We start from the raw sequence: 15,181 nt of genomic DNA on the forward strand, positions 1-15,181 counted from the left end.
AATACTAATATTGTGCCAACAGGTTGGACAACTTGACACTTATGTGACTACCAACCCTTATACCAAGTCCTACGCCCAACTCTACACCACTTCCACTCCTCCCTTTATAACAAAATCAGAGAGGAACCCCACGCAGTCTACAAAGGGCTCACTCCTTCCATAACAGAACTGGACAACCATCGAGAAACATAATAAAACTACGCACCTCCACCTGTTCCAAGCTGCCCCTTGGAACCTAGGTCCTGCCACGACCCAGCGTCCACAGCAGATAACGACCTAACATTCCTCAATCCTCAGTGCACAAACCTCCTCCCGCCCTAGTCTGCCCCCTAGGACACCAGGGCTGCCACCCCCGGGCACACTCCACACAGCTCAACAGAGCAACAACAAGCACAACAACGAAACAGTTCACCACAGCACCCCTAAGGATACCACAACACCCAAAACCCTTAACCTTAGAGAAGCAATCCGCAAGAATGCGGAACACAGCCAGGACCACCACCTACTCCACACCACTCACCTAGGACACCAGGTCCAGCCTACTGCCACCCGCAGCACACCACTCGATACCATGGACCCCAGGCCCAGCCTACTACCACCAGCAGCACACCTACTACACCCTGGACCCCAGGTCCAGCCTACTGCCAGCCGCAGCACACCTACTACACACCCTGGACCCAGGTCCAGCCTACTGCCAGCCGCAGCACACCTACTACACACCTTGGACCCCAGGTCCAGCCTACTGCCACCCGCAGCACACCTACTACATACCATGGACCCCAGGTCCAGCCTCCTGCGAACGCAAAACGCAGCACACTTCACTTAATGGACCCCAGGTCCAGCCAAACTGCACCAACGCAGCACACCCGCCACTCACCATGGACCCCAGGTCCAGCCTCATCACCACTGAGGACACCAGTCCCCACCTACTGCTTCACAGCAGAACGCCACCATAACCAAACACTCCCACTCCTGCACACTGCAATGTTCACCTCACGCACCATATGCAAACCCCCAACACAGGATGGGTGGCATACACGCAAAACATTGCACACATGTTCAAATACAAAAAACGCTGTGTAAAATGCATCATTTCAGTTAATTATTGGTAAAAGATAACTGTAAGTGCATCAAAAATACTCACAGCACAAGATAAACAATGCTGTTCTCAAAGAAGCAATTCAACCCGCAAGTGCCCCCACCCACGAGTCCGTACCCCAATAATGGAAATCCAACCTGCAAGAAAACATGTTAAGTATTGAACAGTTCCACCTGCAAAGAATCATTGAATGAGAGAAAACAATATGCAATGTAATACAAAATAATGCAGGAACACACTCAACAACTTCTCATTAGCACACAAGATTGCAATTTCTCAATACAACACAAAGCAATCACCCATACACAACTCTCAGCGCGCGCCCTCACTAACTCACACGGGCCCATGCAACATGCACACACACACACTACCAACCAACATAGCCAGCACAATGATACATCAATTCAGCAGTATCAAATTCTTATAATGAACATTATAATTTTAGCAGAGAGCTGCAGTGAAGATATCGAGACTGTTTGCCAGCCTGCGCAGCACCAACTTGGGTGACAGGGCACAGGCAATTCCCTATACCTGCCCTGACAATCCTGCAGGAATATACATAAGTGCTGCACTAAAGTCACCTGCAGCTTCAAGCAACGTCCGCCTCCTGACGAACTTGGAAACTCCGGAATGCACCCCCTTGACGTCCTTCCACCGATGCCCCTGTGTTCCGGCAACATCAGGCGTAACAAACTCATTCGTCCCCGGCTGCGTCCATTCAACGCAACCGAGCGCTTCCTCGCGTTCCAGCCGCCCACGCTGGAACGCACGCAGCATCCGTAGCAACGTCACACTTCGGGAGCATAGAGTGCTCCAGCCAACCATACATACACGTTCCAGCTTCCCGTGCTGGAACGCACGCTCAATGGGAGGCAACGTCATCATTCCGCTTGGGTTGCCGCAAAGGCAACATCTCTTCCGCGCATGGACGGCCGCGGGTCTTGCGCAATCCTCAGCGACGGAGCACCTCCTCCCGGACACTTTCGCTTTGGACAAACAACGCGGACCGCCATGCCTTGTCGCACTGTTCACCCTCCAGTACCGCGACAACGAGCTCACTCCCGCTCCGACGCAGGACGCTTGGACTTCCGCTCCTAACGCGGAACACAACGCTGGTTCTGCTCCGACATGGGGCCCGACCGCAGCGCTCACCAGCACCGGGCCCCAATAGCTGAAGACACAAGGGCAACACTCCCCGGCCTCTCCGCGCACCGACCCGTGCGCCGCAAACTCCACAGCTCCGCCAGGACACGGGATTCAGAGGTGGTGACAGGGCTCATATCAGTGAACCGCTGCCAACCCAAAACTCCACCCGGCAATCTGGTTTCTCACTGGCGGGTGCACCATACATCCCAACACCTCACCCGGCGAGTGTGCCGAACAGCTGCCCAACAAACCTCCCAGCACCACCCGGTCACTGGGCAAGGCAGCTTCTGGGGCCCACAGCGTGAAACAACACTGCACCCCGACCTGAGTGCCGACCCGGCTCCAGCTTCAGCACCACCCGGCCTGCTGAAGATGTTAGACAGCCCAATTAAAACACCTTGGGCTCCAACTTGCTGTCGACTTGGCAAATGGACATGAATTCACTGGAGGGCAATGTTTTCCCGTTTCTGAACTGTCCCCTCCTCGACAGGAATCCCATCCTCGTCGCCAGTGTAATAACTTGGAAGCTGAAGAACACCCGAGCCAGCAGGTAAGTTATTAAGTAGATTTATTGTAGTTCAATGCCAGGGACAAAACATTGGCATGTCCTTTCCAAGTCAGCAGAACTCCAACTGCCAAGCATAGAACCCTCACACACTAACACTCCACTCACACTGACATCACTACATTCCATTAAGCAGTGATGTCATCCACTGAGCTAGGAAGCACATTACAACACTTTTCATCAAGCCCAAACGAAGATAATAGTGTGCTTTGTGGTGCAGACAAAATTGAAAATAGAAAGTGAGACAAATAGATAGTGAGACACTAAGAGAGAGACATGCATAGAAAATGAGACCTATAAAAAACTATGTGACTGGACAGGGAGACAGGGTAAATTTGATAGAAATGAGTGTGGGAGATCTAGCATGCCCCCAGCACAAGTGCAATTTTTGGACCTTGCAGGTTCTTGGCGCAGCCCACTTAAAGCCTAGATTGGTGAGTATCTGTGCTTCTTTTTCACATTTAAAGCACTGCCCAAAATGTAATAGTGGCAGAGGTTGAACTTAATTGTCCTCTAAGCCTCAAAGAAAGAGGAGGAATGATAGGTATCACTGGACTGTGATTGGCTGTTAGCTCACATATTTATTATTCTTTTATTAGGAATATTACTTTCCCTGCAGTTTTTTGGAAGTGGTTTATTGACGTTTTTTGTTGTTTGCTATTCAGTGCTGTTCTAAGGCACTGAAGGCGGAGAAGCATTACATGAGCGACCAGTCTTGCCAATGAATTATTTTTTTATTATTTATATTTATTGTAATATTTTAGAAGTACAAATCGTTGATATAAACAGCTACACTACAATCATTTTCAGACGGAACATTTCATAATAAGGAAGTAAAATAGAATGTCGCATTTCATTTGAAAATTTCTCTTAAAGTGGAAATCATGTTATAAACATAGATGAATGTAACAGAACAAATGATAGCCGGAATACATATCAGTGGAGTCTGGTTAAACTGACACTTGACAGGTCCGTGCCTGACGTCACTTCCAGAAACACTGGCCACGCGTTGAAGTTGGGTAGAAATGATGGACATAGAAAAGGTACACGCTGACGTCTTCCCTCTGGAATAACACAGAGACAGCCTAGAGCTGGAGATGGTCGCCGCAGGTCAAGGTGTGCGAACTGTTGCGGACAAAGGACACACTGATCTAAAAAGTCTCTAGGCACCATTCTCATGGGAAAGCATGTTTTAATAATACTGGGTCTCTGAAGCAGTCGTTATGCACACAGTTGCAAATACAAAAATCACCCGTCTGTTAGTCTTATGGAACAGATACTATTACGGTGCCACTTTTAGTTCCTTCCCGCGTTGCAGCTCCTTGGCCCTTAGTTGAGGGCATACGTCACCCTGCTTCTGCTACATGGAGACGCTGTTGCAGCTCATAGCCTCTATGACGGCTTAGCGGCCTGTCCGAGGTACACACGTACCTCGCGCGATGGCAAGGGCGGCCAGCTTGGACTGTAATCTTAAAGATGAAACACAAACGGGAACACTAAATGTTGAACATCAGGAATTTGCAACAAAACAAAACTTGTATTAATAGCTAATCAGCTCACAGAAGGAAATACAATGATGTATTAACTTCATAATATGATGGATATTCTCATCATATTAATATAACTCATCAATGAACATTATAGCAATTATATTTTCGTGTTAAATTACTTAATTACAAATAAGGCACATGTTCTTAGATTGATTATTTTTGTGCAAAGCCATCCCCGGCTTAAAATACAATTCGTTTCCTTTAAAATGGCTGACGGGTGTGACGGAGGTTCTAGCAGTCTCCGCCCAGGTGTCTGTCTGAAGCGGCCCCGCCCCCGTGGCTGCAGCTGGACTGCATGGAATGTGGGAGATGGCGGCGGCGCAGCGGGCCACGGGAGGCTGGAGTGGCAGCAGCAGTCAGGGAACCCCAGGGGAGGCGGTGTTGCAGGAGCCTACCGCCGACTCCTAAAGTCTCGAACACGGCTGCACCATAATAGAGGGAGCCCTGAGCGCAGCCGCCGGATAGAGGGACCGGTGGCAGAGCCATGTACTTCCTGAGCGGGTGGCCCAAGCGGCTGCTGTGCCCGCTCAGGAGCTTGGAGCAGCCCTTCCAGCTGCAGCCAGACCCACAGCGCGCGCTCTTCGCCGTGATCTCCAGCAGCCAACTCAGCGTCTGGAGTAGCCGGGTGAGTTTCCAGCCTGGGGCGCAGGGACATGTAAACACAGCGCTGTGGGGGTATGCAGTAAGTGAGCTCGGTCACTGGAGTGCACGGTGGCATGAATCGCACGCAACAGGCGAGTGTATTACTTAGGAATCATGGCCATGGAAAATGAAGTAAACAGATGTTGGGTAGTACTCTTCTAGCCTGAGTGCATTATGGCCAGGCTTTGGTAGAATTGTGGACCTAGGTCTCTTGTCACATCGTGCACCAGTCTCTGAACGAGGCTTTATGCGAGATATTTTGACAAGTTTGTTATGAAATTTGTTTTTTCCAAAGTTTAGCATTATATTGACCTCGTTGCAGTCTGCTTATAAGACACTAGGATCACGGAGTATGGGTTGTTTTGGCAAGTGTTTTATTTGTACGTATTGTATCTTTTTATTTGTTTGTTGGCTTCAGAGATGCGCACAGTTGGCATAATCGGGTGTGGGGGGATTTCTATTTTATTTTTTTAAGCTTTTTCCTGGGTCTCTCGGTCCAGCTATGCTAGTATACATAGTTGGCAGATGAAACCAAGTTGAATTGGTGGCCTGTACTGGCTCATGCTGCTCCTTCTTGTGCCCGGCCAACTTGTCTTCATTTCTATATGAAGCTATTAAATTGTACTTTACTCTTCAGCCTCTATAAAGAAAGGACCTCTGACGGCTCCTAGCTTGAGTCTTTTTGTTGCAGCCCTCGCATACATCTTCCTTCAATGGGATAATTCACACATTGTCTCTCGCTCGAGCAAGTCTAAAGTTTGATCAACCTCAGCTGTTAAAAAGCTAGTTAACTCAGCATACATAGAGGGCACCATCCTGCCCCATACCTATTTATCACACTGGCAGAGTTTGCCCATTTCTTTTAGTAAACAAGTCGGCACACCTTTCGTATTCAATTAATGCATTCCTAATTGTTCTCATCTTTAACAGTGGAGTACCAAAACATTTTCTTGTCCATTGTTTTATACAATATAATTTAAACCGTTAAAAAAAATATTTTAGCAGCATAAAAACGACTTTTCTTTAAATACATGGAGGGTGAATTAATTGAATTTATACCGGACGTTGCAAATAGGACACTTGTCAACATATGTGTCATATTTGTCTGATACAATACACATGTCCAATAAATGTTTGTCTGATACTAGGGCGAGAACTTGTTCGTCGATGAAATGCTTTTTTATTTTTTGGCAAATCATTCAACAATCCCATGTTTTGGCAGAGTGAAATTCCGACGCAGGAGTCAGAGCAATTAGTAAAACGACCATAATCTATTCATTTCTAATACACAGGTTCTTGCTTTGGGAGTCTTTTGGAAGAAAAGAAAAAATCTACTTTCCCACAGTGTCTTGTCCCATTTCACATAGTGGAGCAAAGTCCTTTCTGCGTGAATCTGCTTCTGCGTGAATTTAATTAAATTATGAAAGATGTGCTTACTTGTTTCTTACAATAAATATGGAAGCCTTTTTGTTATAAATAGCATTACTCTTTGGGCACGTTTTCAGGGTTTGCAGAGTTTACTTGAAGGCTCGATGTAAAAGGATTATCTTTTCTTGAGCGAAGAACCTCCGGTTTACTTAGAATCTTCTGTTTGGACTGAGGCCTTCTGTGGTGTCATCACATTCCTAGTATTCATCTTTTGTCTTATTCCCCCAAACCATGTTGCACTCAGCACTGCTTTCGAACCTGTATGGTTGAAAAAGTATTTTGTGTAGGCATGGTGGAGCTGGAGACCATACGTGGCTGTTGTGAGCAGGCAGGTAGGCAATGGGTGTACATGGCTGCCCTCAGATTTTAATCATGTCTGTTATTACTATTGTGAAAATCGTAAATATGTTGTATGCACCCAGTAAGTGTTCTATTAACGCCGGAACAGTTTACATCACCTCAAAGCCAAAATGGAAGCACTGTCATGATTTTAACAGATGGGTTATATCCCCGCTTAAAAGGGAGTGCTCTGGTTTCTCTCTGCTGAAGACTGTATGAATATATTATCTTTGCAATGGCTGAAAATAAGCATTAATGTACTGGAAATACGTTTTTCACAAGTTTCGTACAATGCTTTGTTCATTTATATGGCACCAGTGATCATTCTTGTGTTGAGATTAGGAACTCTACCCCCCCACCCCATTACTATACTTGTAATATGTCAGCAACGCACCGTGTCTTATTTCACAGCCTTACGCTGGAAACCCAGATTTTCGACTGTCAGCCTATTGCTACATTTTGTAATAACTCTGCAGTGCACCAGATCTTTGTCTACGGTGCTCACACCGATTTTGTCAATCATGTTTGATTACATACCTGAAGTAGCTCCCATACCATGAAGCGAGACCTCACCGGAGTGAGTTTTCAAGATACACCAGGGTTAGAAATCGAGGGGAGCTATTTAGCTTCTGCTTCAAGCATAGTAGAGCCTGGTTAGCTTGAAACCAACACCTACCATGAGATACTTTTGGCTCCTGGAGCCAACTGGTGCCGTTCCAAACATGTAAATGTGATATTAACTTTGAGTAATTGAGAATGTTAATAAAAAAGAATTAGAACGCATCTAAAACACTTAAGCACAATGGTTCATACAAAATGGACAAAAAGGTAATGGAGCATCTCTGGTAGCTCCTGCCTACAGGGTGATGCACAATACCTAGGATCTGCTTTTAGCTCCTGCTAATTGAATCTCAATTTCGAGCCCTGTACACCCCTGTTTGTGACCCTCGCACCCTGTGGCCTATCTAATTGCACTTACTGTATGCATTCACTGCTTTCTACTGATCCGCCTGTGAACTTTCACTATTCCTGTACAAGCGCTGTAATACCTCAGGGTCTCGGTGCTAAACAATTGTAAAACATAAATAAAGGTACAGAAAAGTATAGTCTTCTTGCTGTCATCCAAAATCAGAGCACTTTTATTCATGTTGATTTCAAGAAGTTATTCCAATCTTAATCATAACAATATATAATCCAACAGATTGAGGTATGTGAGCACGCATCCTTGATAATCACTGGCGTATAAATTGGTGTATCTGCTAATGCTGACTTGTGATATCACCTGATTTGTTAGAGGAAATATTCCCTTGATGGGTTGATGTCAAAGGCAGGGAGTGAGAGGGGTATTATGAACTTTATGCCTATTTTATTCTGCAAAAGAAAATTGTCTTCAGCCACCAACCACTGAACTGAATGACTAGTCATTCTACCTAAAGGGTTTATTCTGCATAGCATTAACATATGCACTTGCTTTTTTCACAGTAGGCAACTTTTATGATGTTAAAATGATGTATACCAGTACTATATTTTATTTGTAATGCGCCAGTTCCCGCAGGCATCAGGGCGCATCACAGACAAAGAATAATATATCAAGAGGTAAGACCATGGGAGTCGGGCGTTCAAGGGCATGCAGTTACTCAAATAAGTGAGTTTTCAATTGTCTCTTAAAAGTAGGGACTTTTCTTGTTGCAGATCCAATGGAATTGAATTCAATGCGAGTGCTGCTTGGGCGGAGAAGGAGCGGCTGTTCGCTCTCGCCAGTTTGGTACGCAGGTACAGCAGACAGTAGGCATTGCCGGAGCGTAGAATTCTTTTGGTCTCGTGTTGCATCAGGCATTATTTTGGGTAGCAAGGGCTCTACCGTAAAGGTATTTATGAATCAAGGAGTTAATTTTGAATTGTACTCTAGTGGCTACCGGGAGCCAGTGAAGATCTTTCCTGTAGTTGGACACCTGTTCTCTCTTAGGGATATTTTTAGCAATCCTTACTACGTCATTTTGTAAGATTTGAAGTTTTTGGATGATACTCTTTGCTTGCTCCACACAGCGTTGCAATAATCTATTATAGGAAAGAGTATTGCCTTCACCAGTGTTTCACAATTTTTGCTAGAGACATAAGGTTTAATTTGTCTTAACAATCTAAGGTGATATTGTGAGTCTTTCAATGTTTTTTTTTTTTCTGCGTGGAGTTCTGAGCTCAAAGAGGTTTCGAAGTATATGCCTAATGTTTTTACTGTATCTGTCACTGCTACCCTGTTGCTGTCTGTGTTAAGTGTGAGTGTCTTGGAGCTGGCTTAGATGTTGCCTGTGCAGAGCCAAAGATCATTAGCTCAGTTTTAGATCCATTCAAACGCATACAGTTTGAAGACATCCAGCGGCTTTCTAAATGAGTGAGTCTACCAAGGTCTTTGATTTAGTCCCCACTATGTTCCATTAGTAGCTGGGTGTCGTCTGCATTGTTGGTGAATTTCACTTGCATGTCACAGGGGAGCTTTATGTAAACATTGAACAAGGCAGGCAAGAGGTATGCCCCCTGAGGGTCTCTGCAGTGATTTCCTCGGGGTCTGATGTATCGTTTCGCAACGGAGTGTGCAGGGAAGTGACTTCCTGCAAGCCATCCCTCCCACCCCCCCCTCACCACCACTACCCCCCCAACCCACCACCAGACATTCTACGAGAGCGCACCACTACAGAGAGTTAAAGGTAAGCCCTCCTGAGCTGACTTTGACAGGAACCGCACACGGCAAAGGGGGAAAGATAAACCGCAACAATGTCATCGCAATCACCCACTTAAATCGTGGCACTCCCCACACCCTCCTTGAGTGCCTGCAATACATGCTGGGCATTTGTCTGGCCTAAGAAATCACGTGTGTGATCACACTGCAAGATGGCCGCTCACCAAATGGTAACCGGAGTTCCTCGTATGCACATTGTGGATGGCCTCTGATTGGCTTTGCCCCTCTTATCGGGGCCAATCACGAAGCCGGCAGGCTTAGCCGGCCCCCAGCCAAAGGTCCCACTCCTAAGGCCCCTGTTTGAGCCTGCTCGAGCATGTGAGAGTGGCAAACGCGCTGCAAGACCTCCCAACCACTATAGTCTCACCGGGTCCAACCACTGACACTGGTAAGCCATACTCTGACACACGCACTTCTGCTTTCCTTGGTTATACAACCGCTGACTCAGTATCAATCCCTTCTGTATATGCCCTCCAAAGCCTACACTTCACTAACTTTAACTTGGGTTGCCCACAACACTATGCGCCCTGGCCTTCGCCTCTGAATGTACGCTACAGATCTGCATGTGTACTTTGCCTCTCAGCACAAATTGCTATTCAGGTACCCCTGCATGCATGCTGGCATGTTTGTTGTCAAAGTGCATATCCACGTTAAGAGCTCCCACACTCACACAGCCATGTCCAAAGATCTACACATATTGACTGGCCTTACCCTCGCCCGGCCCCGCCTAGCCGTTGCTTTAAAGCTAACTACCCTATTAACTACTTGCCACATACTACCACCATATACAAACACTCACTCTCCCTAACCATGTCATCTATGCTGCACTACTCACTCGGATGTCCCACCATCTCCATTCCTGCCTAAGGCATGGCCACTCCACTCTGCCACAAACCTGCAATCAACTGCACACAAGCTGGCTCGAACCCTAGGATACCATGCTCAACTTAAATAGGGATAAATGACCAGCGTCTCGCCTAGCCACTTGCCTGCAGCATCTACAACCAACCATCCCTCTGCCCACATGGAGGAATGCACGTCTCAAATCCAGAACCGCAGCCCACTTTACCTCATTGACTCAACACCCTCCCACCCCATATGACACACACCATGATAACCAACATACCCTCCATCCTAAACTATCATACAGGATCTTATGGGGCAATAAGGAGCAATCCTAGAAATCTGCAACCTTCTACAGATGTTGCCCCAAGTATACCCCAGCCTAATATTTAACTAGAATACTGCCATACCTTCTCCTAGAGCCCAACGCTCTTAATGTTGATGCCCCGGTATGCATATCCAAGACCAATGTTCCTATAGGTGTCGACGTCATACTCTGGATAACCACTCCAGCCACAGCCCACACCACCACCACCACTACTGAGACAATGCTTCTAACTCCTGCCTTAGCTCCTGCCGTACTGAAACCACCAATCCCCGCCAATGGAAAAACTCACTCCTAAAATATGTTACCTCCTTTTGACACGAGCCCTCATCAATGCTAGATCCTTCCTTGCCCATGCCCTCAACATATCTGACCTCATCGCCTCCAACAACCTTGATCTCCTAGCAATCAAGGAAACTTGGCTCCATCCAGCCGCTCGGCCGGTACTCTCCTTGGCCACCCCAGACGGTGATAGTATCCTCAGGAAAGACAGACTGGTATTTGAAGGAAGTGGAGTAGCTATTAGAAACCTTCTACCCATTAGAGCAATCCCTAACTGAACTATCCTATCTGGTGAACTGCTCTTAACCAAAATATCCTTATCTGCCACCCTTAAGATCCATCAAATTTCAGACCATCTGCTCTCCTTTGAGGAAGACGTTGTGCAACTCCTCTGAACTAACACCAAGCCTTCCAAATTCATCCTTTTGGTAGATGTTAACCTAGGCCTCAATGACCCAGCTGATTCCCAGGCATCTGCCCTTGCCAACACTATTGAAACTCAAGGCTTCTGCCTGCGAATCATAAGCCCTACGCATGATAAAGGCCGTACACTAGACTGGCTAGCAGATCTCAACTGCAACACCAAAATACTAGCCAACAATCCTTGCCTGTGGTCAGGCCATACTACCATCACTTTCCCCTTAAACGAGATGGTACAATCGAATATCTCTACTCTACCAGCTCCTGCCTCCCTCTCAAGAAACTTGCACAACATCACTCCAGACACCCTACTTCCCCCCCCCCACCCCCCCGTTACCTCTTACAACTTGAGCACATGCCAACATTCAACATTGATCTTCCCTCAATGGTCAAGTTATATAACCAAACTCTCCTTGAAGCCATTAATAAGGTAGCACCCATGTCCAACCTAAACCATTAGACCACCTAAACTCTTGGTACACACCTAGTCTTAAAGCCTTAACTCTGCTCAAAAAAAGTTGCTGAGTATGCCTGGAAAAAAAAATGCCCTCAGACGAGAACAAACAGCATTTTACTGTCCTATCAAAAAAAAAAAATAAAGACCATCCATTCTTCTATTCAAAGTCAATGCATACAACGAGGGAATCGAAAAAGCAAACTCGGGCACAAGAGAGCTCTTCGCTATACTATGCAAACTCGAGACAGCAGCACCATCAACAGATAACTGCATCAAAGACCTCCCTGGCGTTGGAACATCCAAAATGCCCTTCTTGATCAAAATATCCTTACTTCAAACCAAAATCACTGCAAAAAAATCCAAACTCTTGTCCCCCGACAAGCCTCTTAACCAGCGACCCACACCCACCTTCACCACTCCCTGGTTTGAGTTCACATCAATCACAACCACTGAAACCACTAAAATTATCAAAGGCTTGAAACCCTCCAAATGCCACAGTGAAGTATGTTCAGCCTCTTTCATAAAAGACTGCGCCAAACAGCATGCCCCCTTCATAACATCACTGATCAACAATTCTTTCTCAACTGGCAATGTTCCAGAGAAGCTTGGGTGCTCCCACTCCTCCTCAGTCTGCATTAGACACCAACATCACTACCAACTACTGCCCTGTTACAACTGTACCGTTCCTCCTCAAAATACTTGACAGTGGCCTATCTGCAAATCCAAAAATATTTGGAAAATCGCAACCTCCTTGGCCTATGCCAATCAGGCTTCCGGCCATGGAACAGAAGCTACCATTTTGGACTTAAAAACCAAATGGATGAAATTAAAGACCAATGCAACCTAGCCATCCTCCCCTTACTCGACCCCTCGGCAGCCTTTGACTTGGTCAACCACTAAATACTCTGCCAACACCTCTCCTCAGTGGTCCACTTCTCACCCAAAGCCATAACGTGGATAGAATCCTTCTTGACCAATTGTAAAATGAGTGTTCTCAACTGCCGCGACAGCTTGTTCTCCCCTCCCCCATCCACTTGTGGAGTGCCTCAAGTCTCGTGTCTCACCAACACTACAAAATCTATACCAAGCCACGTTTTGACCTCCTAGATGAGCTGAGAGATGCACTAATTATGCGGATGATGCCCAAATCCTCCTATCCATCACCGGCAACCACATCACTGACTACTGAGTGAAATATACCAAAACATTCAGGCCTAGATGGCACAACACAAGCTATGCATAAATGATGAGAAAACAGAATTGCTTCTCATTGGCGCTCAATCTCAGCTAATAAATTTTCGGACTCCTACAAATCCTTTACTATCGACGGAAACATCATCACTGTGGCCAAAGAGGTAAGAACCCTAGGGGTATACTTGGACTACGCTTTCCCTAACAAGGCAGGTAAACGCAATCTCATCAGCTGCAGCATACATTGCCAAATTGATCAACGACTGCAGGTCCTTCCTGACCAATGTCATCTGCATTACTCTTGCCAGAGCCCTCTCTTTTTAACCAGAATTCACTATTGCAACTCCCTCTCTGCAGGCTCCAACTCCCGCAATATAAATAAATGACAAATTATCCAGAACGCCATAAGAGCCGCACTTAACCTTTTGTCGGACCATATCTCCACAGCTAGACGTAATATCCACTAGCTCCCGTCCAATAATGCATCCTGTTAAAAACACTATCCCTGACCCACAAATGCACATCAAACAATGCCCCGATTTACCTATCCAGACTAATCTCCAAGGCCCACTCTAACAGAGCTATGTGGACACCCTACTCGCATCTCATTGCCATCTCTAGATTCAGGCTTCAGAAAGCTGTAGGTAGCAGCTTCCTGGTGATCTCGGCCAAACAGTGGAATACCGTGACCCTAGCGCTAAGATCTGAGCCATCCCTCCGTTCCTTCCGCAAAGGCCTCAAAACCTGGCTCTTCTCCCAAGAAATCCAGAGGAACTGAAATAAAAAAACAAAATGTCTAATAGTACCTCCTCCTTTTTAAACTAGGAACTGTTAACTAGGCACACTATAAATACCACCAATTTTTGAAACCAACTGTAATCACTAGGCTCATGTAAACTATGCTCTGTACCAACTATGTCGGAATCGAATGGTAATGAAATGCTTGTAACCACCACTTTTACTAACTAGCGCCCAGATGCCCCCGGGTTCCGGTGCGCTCTGAATGTCAAAATAAATAAGGAATGAGCGTAGCCATTGTACCGCATTTTCGTAACGGCAACCTATGGTAGTTAAGGTTTGGCGCCATTGCTTGTGGTTAAGGAGATCCAATGTGTAAGACCGATCTAGTAATACTAGAAGACCTTTTAAAAAAAAAAAACTTTTGTCCACAATATTAAGCATTTGAGATTGAAGATCTAGCAGGGCGGTTCCAGTGCCGTGGTATACAGCCTGATGCCAGATTGTCTTGGATGTAAGGTCAAGTTGCATTCAAGAATTTCTTGGAGCTGGATAGTAGCCATTTTGTCTACAATTTTCAGCACATTGATGATGGGTCTGAGGTTTGTGGCATCCCTAGGGTTTGTATTGGGTTTCGCAAGACTGGGGGCGGGAGGAGGGTCACTACCACCTCTTTAAAGGTGTCTGGTACAGGGATGGAAATTAAGGTGGACAAGCAGAAGCAAAACGCAGCTCCTGGATATCCAGCATTAACAAGTGACCCGGTGCTAGCACTGGGGAACTAGGAGCTAGCACATAGTGTTTTACAAACCTAACATCCACATGAGATGCAAACTTATCACTTTGCCCATTTTATTTATAATCCCATCTGCTTTAAATGTCTTATAGATGTGTCCCAATGTTTATTTATAGATTGTCCAACATGCCAGAGTTAAATTCAAGTAGATGTTTGTTCAGCATCAGTTGTCCTGGGGAGCCAAAAGTAGCACCTGGTTGCAGTTGGTGTCAAGCTAATCGGGCTCTTCTTGGCTACAAGCAGGAGCTAAATAGCTCCCAGCTCCCCCCAATTTCAAACTGTGCGGGTATAGTGTTTTGTTCAAAAGTGTAATTGACAAAACGAGTGAGAAAAGGGCCAAAGATCTTTGCGCGATTTATACGTTTATGTCAAATTGTCACCTTCATACAGTACTCCAGATTGGATTTTTGGTGGGAGGGGGTTTTATTCCCAATTCCTAGAATTGGAGAGTAAATCCAATTTGAAGAGTAAAAATGAGTTTCCTCCTTTGCAAGAAGGTAAAAAAACTGTCTGGCAACTATCCAATTTGTACATAAAATTAAAACTGTTAAAAAACATAGTGACAAAGAACTTGTTGATGCGTACTACCCAGCATCATCTTTGTTATACTAGGACACTAAACTCTG

General features: G+C 45.9%; 1 protein-coding gene across 1 annotated transcript in view; it reads left to right on the top strand.

Annotated features, from left to right (window-relative positions):
- The first annotated feature begins 4,615 nt into the window (after positions 1-4,615).
- Positions 4,616-15,181, top strand: part of RIC1 (RIC1 homolog, RAB6A GEF complex partner 1) — a 1,165,874-nt gene continuing 1,155,308 nt past the window's right edge. The window contains exon 1 of the mRNA XM_069626020.1: positions 4,616-4,985. Within this exon, the coding sequence (XP_069482121.1) occupies positions 4,845-4,985 (141 nt within the window). The 5' untranslated portion in view covers positions 4,616-4,844. The remainder of the gene's footprint in view (positions 4,986-15,181) is intronic.

The sequence above is a fragment of the Ambystoma mexicanum genome, chromosome 6p, assembly GCF_040938575.1.
Source record: "Ambystoma mexicanum isolate Mex_15411 chromosome 6p, UKY_AmexF1_1, whole genome shotgun sequence".
Taxonomy (NCBI): domain Eukaryota; kingdom Metazoa; phylum Chordata; class Amphibia; order Caudata; family Ambystomatidae; genus Ambystoma; species Ambystoma mexicanum.